The sequence below is a fragment of the Strongylocentrotus purpuratus genome, unplaced genomic scaffold, assembly GCF_000002235.5.
Source record: "Strongylocentrotus purpuratus isolate Spur 01 unplaced genomic scaffold, Spur_5.0 spur5_scaffold_4, whole genome shotgun sequence".
In the NCBI taxonomy this organism is placed as follows: domain Eukaryota; kingdom Metazoa; phylum Echinodermata; class Echinoidea; order Camarodonta; family Strongylocentrotidae; genus Strongylocentrotus; species Strongylocentrotus purpuratus.
In genome coordinates this window covers 94,767-115,434 of record NW_022145610.1, presented here as the reverse complement: position 1 = coordinate 115,434, position 20,668 = coordinate 94,767, and the positions used below count along the sequence as shown (strand labels likewise).

Here is a 20,668-nt window from a genome sequence, read left to right as displayed (position 1 = left end):
TGAACTTTGTTGAGCTAATATATATATATATATATATATATATATATATATACCTTGTATACCTATATATACATATAGAGAGAGAGAGAGAGTGTGTGAGAGTCACAGCACTGTGGAACGAATTTAAAAGGTAACAGAGTTTATGAGAGTCACATAACTGTGGAAAGGATTTGAAAGGTTACAAAGATGATGAGTGTAAATTATAAAGGTACTGTGGACAGGAATTAAAGGGTAACATAGACTATGATAGTCGCATCACTGGAAAGAATTGTAACAGAGATTACAAGAGTAAAGGTACGGTGGACAGGGTTTAATTACATGAATTGTCTTGATGGACTGTTTCCCCTCCAAATTATATGATAGCAAAATGGAAATGGTAGGCCTATAGCTACTGTTTATTCATTTCAAGATACATCTTGTACTGAGTAGTATACCGGGGTATGTCCACTTAAATTATGTAAAATAAATTAAAAGTTGTTAAGGTGTATTGTAATGGTCGACTCAAAGCTTTTACATTTTTTAAAATACAGAATCTGCCCGCAGAGATCAGTAATCTCGTCGGGACCCAAAAAATATTGACAGAAAAAATTAAAACAGAAAAGAAAAAGATTATTATTTTTTCAACGTAGGTGGCGCCGTCTCTGCTCGAGAAATTTGTTGCCTTGACTGCGATTCTGTTGTCAACAACGCAGATTGCTGCAAAAACTTCGACAAATGTGCTAACTTTAACGTGAGTTTGTATGTTACGAATTAGTAGATTACAGATACAGTAATTATGTTTCAGGAGTCTGATATTTTTGTCGTAAATGTAGATTAAAACGTATTGCGGAAAAATCTAAGTTTGTTTACATGCTAGGACGGTGCAGGGGTGCAGTCCCATACATCAGATATTACGTCGGCATTGTATGAATGGGGTTGTGTATGCGGCCTGCGGACAACGATCACGACAGCTAACAAAGTTAGACTCTAAGACTGTAGACAGCTGACATATTAAAATTGACTGGTGACTTTCGCCTTTGGATATAGCGATAACTATGCATTACATAGCTCTTTCCAACACAATACTTTAAAGATTTATGAAATATTAATTCTTATTGGAATAGTCTATTGGCAAAAGTTTGAAAAAACAGCTTTTATTTAAAAATGAAAGACCAGTTAGATCAGGACTTTGTCTGTGTGTCGCAAGCTGAAGTGTCCTCATTGTGTGAGACACACTCACGACAGCTCCTTAATTATGTACAATGACATACGTTGCTAATTTCAGTTTCTGAAACTGCAGAGCAGAGGTGTATTTCAGCTGGATGGCATGCGGCAGGGATTGCCGGCTTCTTTGCTTACTTTCAATGTATATTTCTCATTTCTTATAGCGTGGTGAGCTATAACCCCTTTCCCCTTTTTATCTTCATAGGAATTCATCATGTACAGTGACGTCATCAACCTCCCTAGGGAACATGTGAAACACTCCCTACTGTTTGATTAGTGCTTCCAACAATATTTAATATTGACATTTATTTTTATTTCTACAAAGTGGATAAAATGTCACAAGTAAAAGAAGAAGACCAATTAAATGCTTTGGGAACTTCAGAGTCCAACAGCGTTCAAGTTGTGATAGAGCCTGCCACTCCTAATGAGAAGAAAAGAGGTAGAGCAAAAGAAATCTTGAATATGGAAGAGACTCAACAGAACGGGAAAGATGGAAAAGAAATGTTTGAAATGGCCTCAGAACATGAATTAGACAATTGTACACAAGTACCAGCAGATGAATCTAGAAGTGACAATTCTAATAATGACATTGCACAGAAAAGTCATTTGGAACTTAATCAGCCTGTGGAAATAGACAATGCAAATGGCCCACAAGTGGCAAATGTATGTGACTCGACAAACTCATTAGTTCAAAATTCTTCAGGAAATTTAGAAAAGGACAGTCAAGATGAGATAGAAAGACAACCATCATCTGAAGTCAAGATGGATGAAACAGAGGGACCTGAAATTGCAGTTAGTACGGAACACAGAGATTCTGCTTCTGAAGTTGAAGAATTAGAGCAGTCAAAATCAGAAAGTTCAAACTCATCAGCACCTCTCAGTGGTACTGAGCATGAATTGCAGGATGAAAATAAAGAAGTAATAGAAGAAAATGTCAATAATAAAATGGATGGATCTTTTAGTAATACAAAGAAAGATGAAAGTAATGAAGTAAAAGAAGAAGATGTCAATAATAAACTGGATGGATCTTTTAGTAATACAAAGAAAGATGAAAGTAATGAAGTAAAAGAAGCAGATGTCAATAATAAACTGGATGGATCTTTAAGTAATACGAAAAAAGATGAAAGTGATGAAGTAAAAGAAGAAGATGTTGACAATGAAATGGATGGATCTTCTAGTAATACAAAGACAGACAATGAGACGAGATTCCAGGTAACAACAGACATTCTTACTGAAGATATGGAACCAGGACCACAAGGTAATGAATCCTCTTTGGAGGGATCAGTGGGAGATAAGGAGAGAACAATTAAAACTCCAGAGAGTATTGCAGTGTCTGTGGATCTTTCTGTCAATAATCTTGCCCCAGGCCAATCTTTATCAAGAATGAGCAATAAATCAGAATTTGTGTACAATGAGCATGACTTTCCAACGCCTGATTATGACATTTATGGACCTACACCCACTCCTATGGCTAGTGATAGGAGGCAGTTTAGTCCTAGTAAGCGGGAAGGCCACACTGTCAGCAGAGGGGAAGGTGCAAAGAGTGTTACATTTGCAGATGAAATAAGCAAAGGCAGTGAAGTTGACCCTGATAACAAGGATTCAGGCAATCTATCAGATAAAGAGGAACCAGATAGAGAGGATCAAGACCAGGACTCCGCGGTTGCAGACCAAGAAAAACAGGAAGAAGAAGAAGCAGAACAAATTACAGAGCAGGAGGTATGATAAACTTGTTATTTGATTTTATATGTGAAAAAAATATTTTCACTTTTTTAACAACGTAGCAAAATGTAGAATAGTGTTTAGTTACACAACATTGCTAGACAATTGTTTAATTTCAATGATGAATAAATGATGTACATGATTTAAGTTTAAAAAAACGAAAAAATGCAGGACCTACATGTACATTGTTCAATAATGTACAATGTTTTCCACAAGTTGAGATTCACAGAGAGATGACATGAAGACATGGATCAGATTGAAATCTAGCTGAAAGTTGACAGACCAGGGCAGATACTCACATGGTCAAGTTTGCGATCTCGAAGGTGTAGGAGCAAAATGACATGGGCAGTAAATTAATATTTCCTCCTTTGTCATTCTAACATGTAAAATATGATAAGCATGGCATAAATGCCTAGATTTTCATTATTTTGTCATATTATGCTGTTGGTATGTAAATGTTCAAAGGAGGTGTGTACTCAATGTGTCATCTTTCTGTCCGTTTATCTCTTGGGTCTTGATAGATAGTTGTAGTCATTTGATCAGAGCTTCTTATTCTTTGATGTAAGTGCCAATGATTACCCAAAAGAGATCATGTTTCAGTTTACCATTTTTCTTTCCTTTTATTTCATGTACACAAAGAATGATGAGAGCAGAGATATATTCCCTACAGCTGTGAGTGAAGAGACGATTGCTGAAGCAAAGAGAAAACAACAAGATGGTCTTACTCAGAAAGAAAGTTTGGCAATTGAGTTCTTTGGTGCTTCAAAGTTTGAGCCTGAATCTATGGAAGATGTGGTTACCAAGAAGGCCTACCAACAGTAAATATATAACTCATTCTGCTCTTTCAATTTCTGCTCTGTTAGATTTACTGCTGATGTAAGAGAAAGCATATTATCAAGCCTGTAAAGACTTATCATCATTCAATAGAATGAATATGTGCATTTTTTTAGGAGGGGGGGGGGGGGGGGGGGGGGAGGGGGTGATGCTTCTTCTAATTCATATTTTCCTAAAGGAGTATATGTATTGGCATACAGAGAAAATAGCAGTTGGTAATTCTGTGTCTTAGACAAAACGGAGAGATTAAGCCATAACATTCACCGAGGTATTTGTTATGAAATATTTAAATTGATTAATTTGTTTGATAAAATCGCATTACCTGTAGATTATAAAAAGGTATACATGTTTGTTGCATTACCTAGCTACAAAAGCCAATGGCTTGAAGTAGGTGATTGGACCCACAACATGAATAACAAATTGATTTTGAGTCGAAAAACAAACCATCTTTCACAAGTTCATCCCCCAAAAGTCTATCTTAAGAATGAAAAGTACATCACTTTCTTGTGTGTGCAATACTTATAATTATTGATATGGCAAAATGAGGAATTTCATGTCAAAACCCAAGCTCAATACTAATTTTGTCACAAAGATATGTTTAATTGAAATTGATACAATTACTGTAAGATGTATGAACTATTGAAAGCTGAAATCAGGTGGTTAAACCCAGAGTCTTCTATCATATGTTGAATATCAATCACTGACTGTACACACAAGTGAATAGAGAATGTGAGAATAAAATGGATTGGGGAAACAGAAAATCACATTTCCTTTTCCTGAGGCAGCAGCTGAAGTAGATATTCATGGGAACAAGAAAGTAGGAATTCTTTTCGTTTGGTCTAAGAATTTAATTGTCCATATAATACCAGTGCAGGATTCAGTTCTGATTGTTTCTGTGTTGAGTAATAACATTAATACACAATTCATTAACTCTGTATGTTACCCCTTTTTTTAACCTCCAGTTTTGAAGTTGGATGTCGGTTAGTGGATGAAGGTGATTACAGACGGGCAGTGATCAGCTTGGATAAGGGTCTTAATCTCTTACCTAAAGAAGTCAAGTTCTATCTGATGAGAGGAGAAGCATATCTTCAACTGTGTGACTTTCAGTCAGCTATTCTCAATCTAAAGAAAGCATGTGTTCTTCAGCCTGATAATCATGACTACTATGCACGCCTGGCATTTGTTTATTACTTTCAGGTAAGATAAAAGAAACATACTATGTAATTCTATCATGAGCATATAAACAGTAGTCCTGTCTAAGTGCTAGCTTGAACTCCTCTCTTATAATAGTTTGCTTATCTGGTCTAAAGTGATCTGATGCAATGTTCTGGTGTGTTTTTTATTTGGTTGTATTTTGTATTTTGCCATTTTACCATATAAGTCGTATCCTATTACAGAGATCTTCCAAGTGATAACGAAATTTTAATGTACATTTAGTCACTTTACAGCTGTTTATGTAGAGGTCAACAAGAACAGAATCATTGGTTTTGAATTGACATGACTGCAGTATTATCCCACTGAAACTGGATTGATAATCATATATTTTAAAGATAAAGACCAGTTATGGTCATGCGATTGCATTGTGAAATGACAAGAAATTTGGCCCAGTCTTGGTAAAGTTGAAAGCACTGTCCTGTACACAGAAAGATGTATATGGGGGTATGCGACATGAAATCTATCAGGTCCAAATAGATATAATATTTTACCAAATATATCAATTAGTAGGCGGTTTCTCAGCAATTACATATCATTACGTATTTGTCAAAACATATTCTATCACATGATTAGTAATTGTGTAGAAGCAATTTGGAAAGGCTGATTATATAGTTCAATAGAAATGGTGTATATAGTGTGTGATTTTGGAATAATGAATTGAAGTCTTGTTGAAGGTCGCATAAACTGTATGCAATGCAGAAATGTCACATATGACATGATCTTTGGTCCAAACTTTTTCAGAGATTCTCGTCACATTTAAATATTGGGACATGCTATCAGTAATCATTATCATCATAAGTTTATTTACAGTTGAATAATCTTTCAAAGTGACAAAGAATGACAAGTGACAATAATGAAATGCTCACAAAGTATTTTTTATCTTTACTATCTAGAAATCAACCTTCTCTATTATTTTTTTTCAAATTTCAGGGCCAAAGTTTGTTTGACCAATGTTTGTTTCCTGAGGCTCTGGAATCCTTCTCTAGGGCAGCTGAAATGAGGCCTGAGATTATAGCCTATCATACTAGAAGGTAAGCTAGACATTATGTTAAACATGTAAAAAGTACATACTGTATCTTTAAATCCAAAACAAAATGATGTTGCATGTATACATTGATGTGAAGAAGTATTCATGACATGCTCATATATTCAAATAGTAAAGGAAAAACAGTTAAGAAGGGATATTTATAATGTACTGGTTACTTATCAATTTTGAGTTTATTTGAATAAAAATGTATGTTTAAAAACATGTTATAATGAGCAGTGAAAATGTTGTTATTGTGTCTGTTTCAATACAGCATTGCTTGTCTAGCTGCCTTACAGCGCCATGGAGAATGTCTAGCTTTGGTGAATAAACGGTTAGAAACTGAAAGGACCAATCCTGATCTATACATCATGAGAGCCAGACTTCATCAACTCTTTAGAAATGTGAGTTTCTTCCCGTGTGAATACTATTTTAAAACATGACATTAGTAATAAGTAATAGTAATAATCTGTTGATATAGTTTCTTACAGACAATTATGTCAGCATGACTTGAAAAATAGTAATAATCTGTTGATATACTTTCTTACAGACAATCCTATGTCACCATGACTTGAAGAATAGTAAAAGTTGGTAGATATACTTTCTTGCAGATGACCCTATGTAATTACCATGACTTGAAGATTTATAACAATCTATTTATATACTTTCTTGCAGACGACCCTATGTTACTATGACTTGAAGAATAGTAATAATCTGTTGATATACTTTCTTACAGACAATTCTATGTCACCATGACTTGAAGAATAGTAAAAGTTGGTAGATATACTTTCTTGCAGATGACCCTATGCAATTACCATGACTTGAAGATTTATAACAATCTGTTTATATACTTTCTTGCAGACGTCCCTATGTTACTTTGACTTGAAGAATAGTAATAATCCATTGATATACTTTCTTGCAGACTACCCTATGTGACCATGACTTTAAGAATAATAATAATCCATTGATATACTTTCTTGCAGACTACCCTATGTTACTATGACCTGAATAATAGTAATAATCTGTTGATGTACTTTCTTGCACACAACCCTATGTTACTATGACTTTAAGAATAGTAATAATCTGTTGATATACTTTCTTGCAGACTACCCTATGTTACTTTGACCTGAAGAATAGTAATAATCTATTGATGTACCTTCTTGCAGACTACCCTATGTTACTATGACTTTAAGAATAGTAATAATCTGTTGATGTACTTTCTTGCAGACTACCCTATGTTACCATGACTTTAATAATAGTAATAATCTGTTGATATACTTTCTTGCAGACTACCCTATGTTACCATGACTTTAAGAATAGTAATAATCCATTGGTGTACTTTCTTGCAGACTACCCTATGTTACCATGACTTTAAGAATAGTAATAATCTGTTGATATACTTTCTTGTAGACTACCCTATGTTACCATGACTTGAAGATTTATAACAATCTGTTGATATACTTTCTTGCAGACTACCCTATGTTACCATGACTTGAAGATTTATAACAATCTGTTTATATACTTTCTTGCAGACTACCCTATGTTACTATGACCTGAAGAATAATAATAATCTATTGATGTACTTTCTTGCAGACTACCCTATGTTACTATGACCTGAAGGACGCGCTAGCACTGAACCCTGATCAAATAGAAGCCAAGACTTTGATGAAGGAACTGGAGCAGAAAGCAGAGGAGAATAGAAACCATGCAACCAGACTTCAACTTCAGGGAAAATTTAAGGACAGCCTTACCAAGATTACCATCGCTATAGAGATGAACCCATCAGTGTCAGATTATCATCTTCAGAGGTATATATTATACAAAGCATTCAAGTTTGTGAGTGCATTTGTCAAATATGCACTGCAGGGGGGTTAAGTCACAATCAAATAATGAATGAGACTTGTTAGAGCCGGATCATTATCCGACTCGTTGCTTAACCAAGTGCAGTGCATATTACTACTGCATGAGCTACAAAACATGAATTACATTGTATTTGTTTTTATAAAAAGGGTCAGTAATATTAAAATATAGTTGATGAGTAAGCTACAAGCCCAATCATTAGGCAAAGACAGTCATGAAGGCTGCCATTTACTTTGTTGAATGATATGATCTTGATATACAATGTAAGTGCAATAAAACGGTATATATGTGCACATCTCACTGTACACATCAATTTCAATGGAGATTGTGCAAACATTGTGTGCGGGCAAGCACTGAATCCAATGACCGGGGTTATAGTATATTTGTAAAGCGCTTAAAGACATTTGTATTAAGCGCTATATAAAAATTAAATATTATTATTATTAATGTCTTCACCATATGAAACTATACAGACTACATGGCCTAAGTACATACCTGAGACTTGCATGCATTATACACACATCTTAGCAAGACATTCTCACTTGTTCATGGGGACTCTTAGTTTGCATATGGCAGGCCTGGTATGAAAGAATGGTGCATGGTCACATTCAATTCAATTCAATCAATTCATTTTATTTCCATTTCTCGTAAAAAAATACATTCAATAATACATTATACATATAAGCAAATATAAAAATATAAAAATGGTGTCATTTGACCAGGTAGATTCCCTACGTGTACATTCTAGAACCTATTTTATAATACTATAAACAAATGCATGAATACAGTGTATATTTATGAAGGAAAAGGGGGAGCAATATCAGATTAAAATGTAGGGATGTAATGCCAAGTATCACAGAGTAATAAACTTCCTGGAAATATCAAATTTCTCTTAATGAGGTTGGTAATCTGTTTTCTACAAATAATCAATTTATTGGAACCAAGAATGAGTAGTGTAGGTGAGATTATGAAATGCTTTTCAACAGCTGTGCTAGTGCTCTGAATTTCATGATGTGACCCTGATATTTGTTGAACATGATTTATTTGATAGGGGAGCCCTTCATCGTCGTCTTCATGACTACAATGCTGCTATTGATGACTTTCTCCTTGCTATGGACAAGACAGAACACAATGAGTATAGCACTGTGTATACCGATGCTCAACGACAGCTTCTTCTAACATATAATGACTTTGCTGTGGAGTGCTTTGTAGGAGGTCATTTTGAAGAAGCCATTTTACTTTTGAATAAAGCATTAAAAGGAGAGAAGAGAGAAAAGGGGCTCTACATTAATCGAGGAGGTACGTGTCATATAAGAAATGCTTGTAGTTTATTAAAAATTTATGAGAATCATCTTTGTTTGAAATATCTTATACAAACTTTTTAATACATTTTTGTTAATCATGATTAATGATATATAAGAAAATATATAAGAAAAGTTAATCTTAAATTTGATATGAATTATTAATAACAGTAATATAAATCTTTCAGATATGGCACTTTTACTTTTGTTGTTAGCTCTTTTTGGGGAGAGAGAGAGATAAATTATGTAGGGTGTCCCTGAAAAATGGATACCCAAGTTTATTGGTCAACTAATAAATTTAAATCATTTTTTGTAGATTTTTACATCATTTTTAAACTCGTCTTTTCTATTTTCACGATCAGTGAATCACACATGGCGGATTTCAGATAGTCTGAATGGACACTTGACAGAAACGCATTTGTCCATCAATATAAGTGGATAGCTGCTACATTAGGGTCATTGTGGTTCTGACAAGACAACAAATACTTTGATTCTGTTTGTTATGAAATACATACCCTTTAAAAGTTCATATTCTTATCTTCCATATGATACAATAATCATTTAAATATAAATAAATTAATTAAATTCAATTCAATTAAAAATTCAATCATGATGAAAGAATAATGCATGACTGAGCAAACACAACTATGTTTATTCAGGCTCTATCTATAATCAACTTCCTCATTAATTTCCTCATTAATTTCTTCTAACAAAATCCATATGCATGGTTCACCAACTACAAATTAATCTGCCTGCTTAGTCATTCACATCTCCCTTATCATACCATAATCATGATGAAAAGATAATGCATGACTGAGCAAACTCAATTTGTGATTGGTGAGACTCTATGGCATGTGATCAAATGCCTCATTAATTTCCTCAAACAAAATCCATGTCCTTCACCAACTGCTTAGTCATGCGTGATACTTCCATCATGATTATGGTGTCACATAGAGAAAGAGAATGTGACATTTTGTGTGTATAGTGCCAATGGTCCCATATAATTATCTGTCTTTTCAAAATCATTGTGAACCAAATGTGGCAGCAATTCCCTTTATTCTGAGCAAATATGTTTCTGTCAGTGTCAATTCAGGCCATCTGAAATCAATCACATATTATCTATTTAGCATGCTTTTATGCCATATGCAAGAAGAAAAAAAATTATCCTCCCATTGAGATGTGTACATTAAGCAAAAAGGATTTTGGCATAGTGAGTGATTAACCCATAAAGTTGGGTCCCCTTTTTAAGGGATACCTTGTAGATTGATATACAGATATACCACAGCTGAGTTATTAAAAGACTTTTGTTTTTATACTTTATTTGAACAGATTGCTTCTTTCGTCTACAAGAGCTTCACTTTGCATTAGCAGACTACCATCAAGCTTCTGAACTCGATGGATGTGATGCTGGTATAAGATCTAGAGTAGCTGCTATCCATAATCAGTTTGGTTTACAGGATTATGAAGAGCATAGTTATCAAGATGCAGAAGCTAGATTTACTGTTGCTATACAACATAATCCAAAGCATGGAACATACTACATCTCACGCTGTAAAGTCAGGCTTATGATGGAGGTAAAGGGTGTTTATTTTCTTTCTTTATTTTAGTCTCTCTTTCACATATTGAGATAACAAATATTTTTAAAAAATTCTCCCACATGAAGTACTTTATGGTGTACACATAGCCGGCAATTCACATCTGTAATCGTTCAAATGAACAAAGAATACTGTAGTGATCAGTGAAGATATTTTGACATTTTATTACTGTGATAACTTGAGAAAAGTTTGAAGAGGTCAACAGCCTTGGGATCATATTCATGTTGTGGAGTTGTATGGCAGCTCACAATTTTTAGAGGATAGGAATTATCTTTTATTTAGAGACTTTTTTGCAGACTTGTGCAATCTAGAATAATATATTTGTTAGTTTTATTACTTTTAAAACTTGTTACACTGATTTACAAGGCATCCAGATAAATACTATACTTCTTGGAGTAGTTCATTCTTTGATGATGGAAAACTTGAGCTCACTTATCAAATCTGAGTAGGTTTCATGAATAGGTATCTCTCAAAATTAACAATTATAATGAAGACTTCCAGGATAGGTAACTTTTGGAAAACTTCAAAAATATGGCTCGTTTAGACAGTTATGAAGTTTTTATGCCTCCGCCACCGAAGGTGGTGCCGGAGGCATCATGTTTTCGGGTTGTCCGTCCGTACGTCCGTCCCGTTTGACCGTTATCACAATATCTCAAGAACCATTTAAGATTTAAACTTAAGACTCGGGAATAGTATTTATCACCATAGGAAGACGATCTGATTAGATTTTGGAGTACGTAGGTCAAAGGTCACAGGTCACAGAGGTCAACTTATGAAATTCCTTGTATTGAGTTTGTTAGCGCGATATCTCAAGAACCATTTGAGATTTAAACTTCAAACTTAAGGATAGTATGTATCACCATAGGAAGACGATCTGATTAGATTTTGGAGCACGTATGTCAAAGGTCAAGGGTCACAGAGGTCAACTTATGAAATTCCATACATTGAGATTGTTATCATGATATCTCAAGAACCACTGGAGATTTAAACTTCAAACTTAGTGATAGTGTGTATCACTATAGGAAAACAATCTGATTACATTTTGGAGCACGTAGGTCAAAGGTCAAGGGTCATAGAGGTCAACTTATGAAATTCCATACATTGAGATTGTTATCATGATATCTCAAGAACCACTGGAGATGTAAAAACTTCAAACTTAAGGATAGTATGTATCACCATAGGAAGACGATCTGATTAGATTTTGGAGCACGTAGGTCAAAGGTCAAGGGTCACAGAGGTCAACTTATGAAATTCCATACATTGAGATTGTTATCATAATATCTCAAGAACCACTGGAGATTTAAACTTCAAACTTAAAGATAGTGTGTATCACCATAGGAAGACAATCTGATTAGATTTTGGAGCACGTAGGTCAAAGGTCAAGGGTCACAGAGGTCAACTTATGAAATTCCATACATTGAGATCGTTATCGCGATATCTCAAGAACCACTGGAGAATTTTCACTTCAAACTTAATGATAGTATGTATCACCATATCATAATATCTCAAGAACCACTGGAGATTTAAACTTCAAACTTAATGATAGTGTGTATCACCATAGGAAGACAATCTGATTAGATTTTGGAGCACGTAGGTCAAAGGTCAAGGGTCACAGAGGTCAACTTATGAAATTCCATACATTGAGATTGTTATCATGATATCTCAAGAACCACTGGAGATTTAAACGCCAAACTTGTTTAAATTGCTCTATGGCGGAGGCATCATTTTCGACTGCGCGCAGTCAAAATTCCATCTAGTTTTATGATAATGTAAAGTTTTATATGGTTCACACTTTGTATCTTATCTTATAACCAAGAGCTCAGTGAATATGCACTTTTGTTATGCGTAGTTGCCATACATTTACACCCCCCCCAAAAAAAAAAAACAACAAACAAACAAACAAACAAACAATCAAACATGAATTTTCTTTTTTAGTGGTTTACTGCGCCATATCTGAACAAGCCTTTAGGCTGTAGACAGAAGGAATTTATATTGGTGTCAAATTGTGTTTCAATATATGTTGCATGAACATGTAGCTGCCTGCCAGGTAATGCAGTTCATATTATCTTAAAGAATTTGCATTTATCAAATACACATCCTTAAAATGTGGACTGTAATTTTGTCTTATGTCTGTGCTAGCAATAGCCGAAGTACTTTGTATAAAGAAGGGCACATTAAGGTATGCTAGGGTTCCTAAATCCTTGGCATTGTCTGACAGGGGAATGTACTAGTCTAGACATCTTATCGTCATTAGTTATCACTGACTATGAATATTTTGTTTTATTAATAGAATCAGAACGGAGCAAGACAAGACTTTCTAATGGGGCTTCACCTCGACTCCTCAAACACAGAGATTCTAACTCTAATGCCTCGTATATACCCTGGCAAGTCTGTTGGTGATGTGATGAGAACCAAACATGCCAAGGAAGCCAAGATAGCCGCTGATAATGCCGTCATAACAGCATCACCTATCATACTACCGGCTATGGGCAGGTACAGTGGAAACTTGTTATAAAGAGGTCCTTAGGACCAAGGAAATCACCTTGCTAACCTGTGTAATAGATCTCCTTTCTCTCTACTTTTCATTTTCAACTCTGCCCTACTTTACCTCTTTCTTTCTTCTTCCTTCTCCTCCTATTTCTAGTTCCATCTCTCTCTCTTTCTCTCTCTCTCTCTCCTTTCTTTGTGACCTTTGATGACACAGAAGCTTTTCATGTGTTTAATATTTGTAATATATTTAGATTTTTATGTAATATTTGAGAATTTTATTTTGTTTCATTATGCATGATTTATGGTTGTATGTTTTAGTCATTAATAATTTGATTGTTTATTGTGTTGTATGTTGACTTTGTAAATTGAGCAATTTCAGCTTTCCAGCTGCATGTTCTTTTATTGCAATATTAAAACCGAATCAAATCAAATTAAAATACCTTGTTATATCAGAGCTCTTTATAATGAGGTTCACTGTACTACATACATCTGAGCAATCACTGTGCTACATACATCTGAGCAATCACTGTTCATGTTCTGGAAACATGACTTCTCATATGTTTGAAGGCCATTTTTTTCCTTCTAAAACTGAACTATTTATTCACCCTCTTGATTTGTGTTCTGTTTCATGGTGTATATTTTGAGCATGAGCATGTTGCATGTCTGCATAAGCTTTGAAATGCTAGATTTAATAGATTATGAATTAAACAAAAATGAGAAAGATGATACCAAGCAAATCAGTTTGTCAGGTTTTGTGTCACAGTTTTAGTTTAATCCCATGATGTTTAAAATAGTGCAATCTAAGAGCTTGTATGAAATCTTGTACCTTAATATACTGAATTTTACAAAAATACATCTGAGTCACGTAACATTTTTCAATAAGCTATGTGTATGATTTTTATTGACAGTTCTGCACAGGATAGTCGAGAAGGCGGCCTCTTTCACACTGATGGCAGTAAACGGGTTAACTTTGATCCAGGATTGATATCAGACACAGCCGTCCCTCCTCTGAAGTACTGTATGAATGAACAAGACTTCAACAGGGCCTTGACAAAACAAAAGAAAAAGGTTAGATTTATACTCTTTTAGATATCCTAAATGAAATTTTACGTAAGCTCTGTCATTGACAGTTTAAATCAAAATTATTTTATTCTACGTAAAATTCTTATATAGTGTTTATTGACTTATTATTCTTTGTTTGTTTTTTTATGTTCAGATTTCAAACCATGTGAAGACTCTTCTTAATGAGCGAGGATCAATGCGTGCAGAGAAGCCCAAACTGAATCCTGTACCTCCTCCTAGACCCTATGAAGTAAAAGGAGGTCATTGGAAGAACCCAGAACCTGCTATCAAACCTGGCTGGAGAACTTTTAGCCTTGGTATTGGACTTATGGAATAGACATGGACTATTGCACACAAGCAAAGAAATCAAATTTTGTCAATGTTATTGCAATCTACTGACATGTATGAACCAAGCTGAGGCTATGTATGAAGAAAAAAAAGAAACGACTCTGCTTTGTTTCTCTCCAATGATTAAATGGGATACCACCAATAGCAGAAATCATCAGAACCTGTCATAGGTCATGATGTGTGAGCTAAATTATAGGCAAAAAATAGCATCATATTTGATAAGTTAACCCAAGTAATATAGTTCATGTCGAATGGAAGTTTGTCTCAGAATTCCAATCAGATACCTATGAATGTTTTTACAGAAATACGGTACCAGATATTTGCTGTGAATCATCATTGAGCCACCATACTAAACACAGATCACACACACATTGTTGTTTAGACCTTGCTCCCTAGAGGAGTTGAGAGTGTACACTGTAGGTTGCAAAATTGGAAATTAATTTAGTAATAATACTGTAAGCGCTTTGGTTGGGAAATGTTGTAACTGATAAAGAAGTTGTTTGTTGTAATTTTATTATTTTAAGTAATTTTGTGAGAATGCTCTCAATTTAACTAGCCGTCAATTCTAGTTCAGAATCTTTATTGGATGAATCTGAAGTTATGTTCAATCTAATAAGTCATTTTATTTATTCATTTTGAGCATCCTTAGCACTTCCATTTATCTAGTATAGTAATATTATTACTGTTATTATCATTATTGCTACTACTATTATTTTCTTAATTATTATTGTTTTTATTGTCATCATGATCATCATCATGATTATTATTTTGTCTTTAATAATTTCATGAGAATATTGGAATATATTCATTTGACCTAGAGATTGTGCCAAAGTGCTAGAGTAACCTTATTACTGAGGTAAAGCTGTACCTGAAATACAGAGGTATATTATCTATTGGAATGAATCATATCAAGAATGTAATCAATTATTATCAAATTGATTACATTAAAATGAATTTTAAGTAATGGTGAATTTCAATAATTTGATTAATCAAATTCGTTTTCACTGGCTGCCTGCCGTAATTAAGAAACCGAGTTGACAAAAGACTTAACTCTGTTTTGTTAACGATCAGCCATGCATCAAGTCTTTCATCTTCTTCGTGCATGGGTGATCATCAATGAAACGGAGTCAAGTCTTTTGTCAACTCGGTTTCTTAATTACGGCAGGCAGTCAGTGAAAACGAATTTGTTTAATAAAATTAAGGAAATGCAAGCATTACTTTAGACAAACAGAACTTTGTTATTCCTGGCTCATTTTTCCCTGATTGAGGTTTCTTATGACTTTTTGGTTTCCTCTCTTCAAATTTGTTTAAATCACTCATGCATGAAATATGCATCATATGAGTTGCATCAAATGAAAGAGAAGGATGTAAGCTTTACAAATATGTGTCACTTATGAATTATGATTGTGATTAAGTTATGATAAAATATTGATAATTCTCGGTTTCGTTTTTTCTGGGACGCACTGTATATACACATGTAAATATATATATTTATATTATGATGACATCTTGATGTTAAGAAAACATGGATATTAAAGTCTCATAACGAAAAGGAAATGTGTGAGTCCTACTTCTGTGTATTCTATTGTTTTAGAGCCCTGATATTACAAGGTTTTAATAAAATAAGAAGGCAATGGTTCTAGAAGTATAGGGGGAGGGGGCTTGTACAGCTCTGGCTGAGGTTGGGAACATCTTGCATTCATTTTTTAAATGTGCCTTTACTTAATAGATTCATTTTTCTTAATCAAGTTTTCTAATCAAGAATTCTTTTTTCTTTTTATGGGGGGTGGGGGGCATTAAATCCTTCAACTTTTGTTATAAGAGGGGAGTATTAATGTCATGATTCTTTATTTGGAATTCTTTGGTATGATATTGATTATGATCTGGATAAGTCATCCGGCTAAGACAAAAGAATGATGCTCTCTTTCATATTCATTTTCTTGCCATCTTGCAGTAGTATCAAGGCTTACACAACTTATGTTTGCCATAGCCCCTCATTTTCGTACATGTTCTTGCAATTTAATGATCTCCTTGGACCAGGGGCAGTACGCAGGGGGGGGGGGGGGGGGGGGGGGGGGGGGGGGGGGGTAAGCAGACACTTTTTTTTTTTTTTGGTCTCGAAATTTGAAAATTTGACATTTTTTTTTTCGTTGGGGGGGGGGGGGGGGGGGGTAAGGTCACTTTACGTTAGCCGTGGGCATAATTTTTTTTTTTTTTTGAATTAAAAAAAAAACAACAACAAACAAACAAAGGGGGGTTTGAACCCCCCCCCCCCCCCCTGCGTACGCCCCTGCCTTGGACCTACACATGTGTCTCAAACCTCTTGGGAGTATTCCTTCTAAATGGTCAGTGAGAGGGCATTTGGCCGACCCCCTGACAGTGGTCAATTGGTTAAACCATGTAATTTAAAATTGGTTTGACAGTTATTGCAGAGCTTGTGGATATCTGGAGGTTGTAAGACCTTGCATAAACAGGGGATTGATTAATTCATTTCACTGCGAATGTAACCCTCATTATACTCTCTTGTTGGTCCACATGATCATGTTTCACCTTTTCCCACATTTTGATAATGTTAACATATTCTTTCTATTGTTGTATTGTACCTTTCGTAAAAACTTTTTTATTCTTCCACTGTGGTGCCTTGATACAAAGCTGTATTTCGTATATGCTTTCGTTTTAGCTATATATTCAACATTACCTGTTTTGATAACTTGAAAAATGGTTATGCTATATTTATTTTTTATACAAACTAATTCAAGGAATTGAATTGAGGAATATGATCGTACGTTGTATTTTTGCCTATTTTTTCATTTTATGTGTTATTCTGTATAGTGTTACGTTATTTAAAAATGTTGTATAAAAATAAAAGTGTGATTGTGATGTCACTTCCACAGCACATGTATAATAACATCCACATCTCTTAGTACATGTATATAATTCATGCTTTCTTAGTTTCTTTATACAGAGATTTTTTTTGATAATTTGTATATTGTATAATTTGCACATGAATTTGAACACTCACAAGTTCAAGGTGATCTAGAAAACGTCTCTCAAGAAACGTCGATACTATTTTGTATTGACTAAAACGAGCATAGTTGGGAAGAGATTATCGGTTAATTCATACGTTTTGAAAAGGTTACTTCCTGACCATTGATGAAGAGTTATATAGGTGTTTAGTTAAAACACGACCTTTGATATTTACATCGTACTTGAATATATAGTGTAGACAGATTAAACCAAGTTGTTTGTCCAAGGACAAGTCAAAGTTTATCCCCAAGAAAGGTTTCAACAAAACCAAGCAAACAAATCAGGTCACTTAGCAATGTCGATGGCACTGTTTGTTGTTGTTGAAACCATTGGTTAATAAAATGTAATAAACATCGATGACGGCATGAGAAATACAGTGCGTATAACAAAAAAGTGTGCCCAACTTTGTTAGCTTATGATAACAGATGTATAATCAATGTGACATTGAAATTTATTTCATGGTGAAGAGTAACTTGTTTTCTATCTAATCATTAATTTTCTGCCAGAGATGACTGAACATCAACACCAGGGTTTTAAAAAGTGCCACCCAAATCTCCTTGTACACGTGTACCAAGTGTGGGCCATAATGCATGTGTTACTCTGGTCTTAAACCCTTTTAAAAGTGAAATTCCGCTTCAAACTGTATGCTTTCATGATTTTATGTGATCAAAATTAATGTGTCTAAACTTCACAGGACCTTCTTTCAATCCACAAGATAACCTAAACTTAATTTATACAGCTTACATGTACATGTATGATGATATCTAATAAGATCTCTCTGCCCACTGGTCCACTGCACCATTCCACATGCATTAGGTGCGTAAGGTGCATAAAGTATTTTTTAAAAACTCAAACAGCACATGAAAACACAGAGGTTTACTACGTGAAACAGTGCAAAAAGGAATAATAATAAGAAGAATAATAAAGATAGATTAATTGAGCGCATATAAACAGAAGTTTCTCTATATGCTTTTTACAAAGTAAAAAAATAAGCAAGTTCAAGTATATATATATATATATATATATGAATAGTTACAAGAACAAAATATAAAAGCCTTAAACTAAAGACATGTAGCTAAGAGAATTCATATCGAGCAAATTTAATACAGATAGCAATATATATATGACAAATCACATGATGACAGCTACCAAAGACGGTAGACTTCCATGAAAAATGGCATCAATTCTATGTTAAATGACTCAATGACAAGGCTTACCATAAACAGGGGACGCGAGAGAAGTTAACATTGTATAATCATAACAAAGAGAATTTCGTAATTTTTGTCCGTAAATTCGCTTTAAAAAGTTTCATTTGATATTGTCACTTTTTCTATTCAAATAGGCATAATCAATGCGAATACGTCAGCAATTGTTTCGGAATAAAATAACACTGCCAGAGTTGGTACAAGAGAATTTTGACAATACTTTTTGAAAAGGCTACTGCACAGTCATCCGTGGTAGCAGAGTTATAAATAAGGTATCATTAGACAGAATATTAGTTCTTCTTTGAAATGAAACATAATTGAAGGTTGCACATGTAATAACTTTAGATGGGAATATGCGAAAGTTTGGTACATGTGTTTTTATATATCATTTTGTTCGGGCATTAGTAACATTACCCACACTCGGTATAGTACCTTCAAACAGTTCAAAGGTACCTTTTGTGGGCAATATACAATTAATACACAGTATTGATGGCGTTAGTAAGAATTACCCACACAAGGTACCTTTGGAACCGAGTGTGGGTAATTTTACTAATGCCCGAACAAAATGCTTTGTAGTATATTTGTTATATATAAAATGATGTTTTACAACATGATTTTACTAATGACCGGTCATTAGAATTGGACAATCACCGGTCATTATCCAAATTACGCGTTAGGCAAAATAAATGCCTGGTCACGTGTACGCTTTCAACTAAGCATTTGATTAGGATCCACGTCATCATCTTATAATTCTTACTAATGCCCTACTGCTGTGTATTATTTGTGTACTAATAAAGTATAATGGTGGACTATCACTAAGTAAAAGAAAGCGAGGGATACATATTTTTGAATATATAAAAAACAGGATCGCGCAGACAATGCGGATCTCCCTTTAACAAAATTAAATTAATTATTCCTTATCAAGGCCCCGAACCGTAATGCAACGATGGGCCATTGTAAGCTGCATGCCGTTATAGCGATCAATATTTACTGTATTTCGCGAATATTGGATGGTATAGAAATAATTTGTCCTTGACCTCATCTTCTGATGCTTGCAGTTTTCTACTGTTTATCATAATCACCATCGCTGTAGACATATCTTGGTTGAAGAAATGTCATCGCAGATTGTACTCTCATATGCTCTTTGTTTTAACCATCCTAATCGTTAACTAGAGGGCAAGAGGTATCTGATTTGAAATCCTCATTAGGTTAAGATGACAAACAGTTGGCAAATATTTGTATTAAAGAGAAGGTTGAGTACTGGTAAAAAAAAGAAAATTGTTTCTCACAGAATCAAACGAAACTTACACTGAATGTTCAAGATTACAAATAAATGACATGTGCCAAACAATTTTGGAAGAAAATGTATACTGGCTGAGTAATGAGCATAGAAAGACAAGGAATCAAGGTAGTACCAAACCCGACACCATGCGTGTTGTCCCATACATAGCTTTCTGTGTATGTGCTTGTTACTTTACCAAGACTCGGTCAAATTTATTATGATTTTGATGACTCCAGAACCTTGCAGTGCACACCAATACTTACATGCTACATGATCAACTGTTTCTGATCCTTTCCACACCTTTTCTTTCACAATGCAATCGCATTACCAGTACTAAAGTTTATCTTTAAGTGGTTGGGGGAGGGAGAAGTTTACCCACAACTAGCTGAGCTAGCTCTGAATATCAAACGAGCTGATAGAATCTTCAGATATATCAGCACGAGATGACATAATGCCCATATCTGCATTTCAATTGGTCCGAATGAGAAAAAATGCGAATG

The 20,668-nt window shown here is 34.5% G+C and overlaps 1 protein-coding gene across 1 annotated transcript; it reads left to right on the top strand.

Annotated features, from left to right (window-relative positions):
- Positions 1-554: 554 nt before the first annotated feature.
- Positions 555-14,852, top strand: LOC587891. Its single transcript, XM_787600.5, has 12 exons — positions 555-730; positions 1,409-2,922; positions 3,565-3,743; positions 4,722-4,956; positions 5,905-6,005; positions 6,273-6,402; positions 7,592-7,806; positions 8,910-9,157; positions 10,489-10,733; positions 13,045-13,247; positions 14,153-14,312; positions 14,461-14,852. Exons 2-12 carry the CDS (start codon positions 1,537-1,539, stop codon positions 14,641-14,643), a joined length of 3,285 nt encoding a protein of 1,094 aa, XP_792693.3. The 5' UTR covers positions 555-730; positions 1,409-1,536; the 3' UTR covers positions 14,644-14,852.
- The last annotated feature ends 5,816 nt before the right edge of the window (positions 14,853-20,668 follow it).

What these genes read in the sequence shown, in the direction of transcription:
- LOC587891 (XM_787600.5), top strand. Translation starts at nt 1,537, where the DNA reads ATGTCACAAGTAAAAGAAGAAGACCAATTAAATGCTTTGGGAACTTCA. An exon ending in CATTTGTTTATTACTTTCAG is followed by an intron (nt 4,957 to 5,904) that starts GTAAGATAAAAG and finishes TTCAAATTTCAG; the next exon opens with GGCCAAAGTTTGTTTGACCA. An exon ending in ATACTACCGGCTATGGGCAG is followed by an intron (nt 13,248 to 14,152) that starts GTACAGTGGAAA and finishes TTTTATTGACAG; the next exon opens with TTCTGCACAGGATAGTCGAG.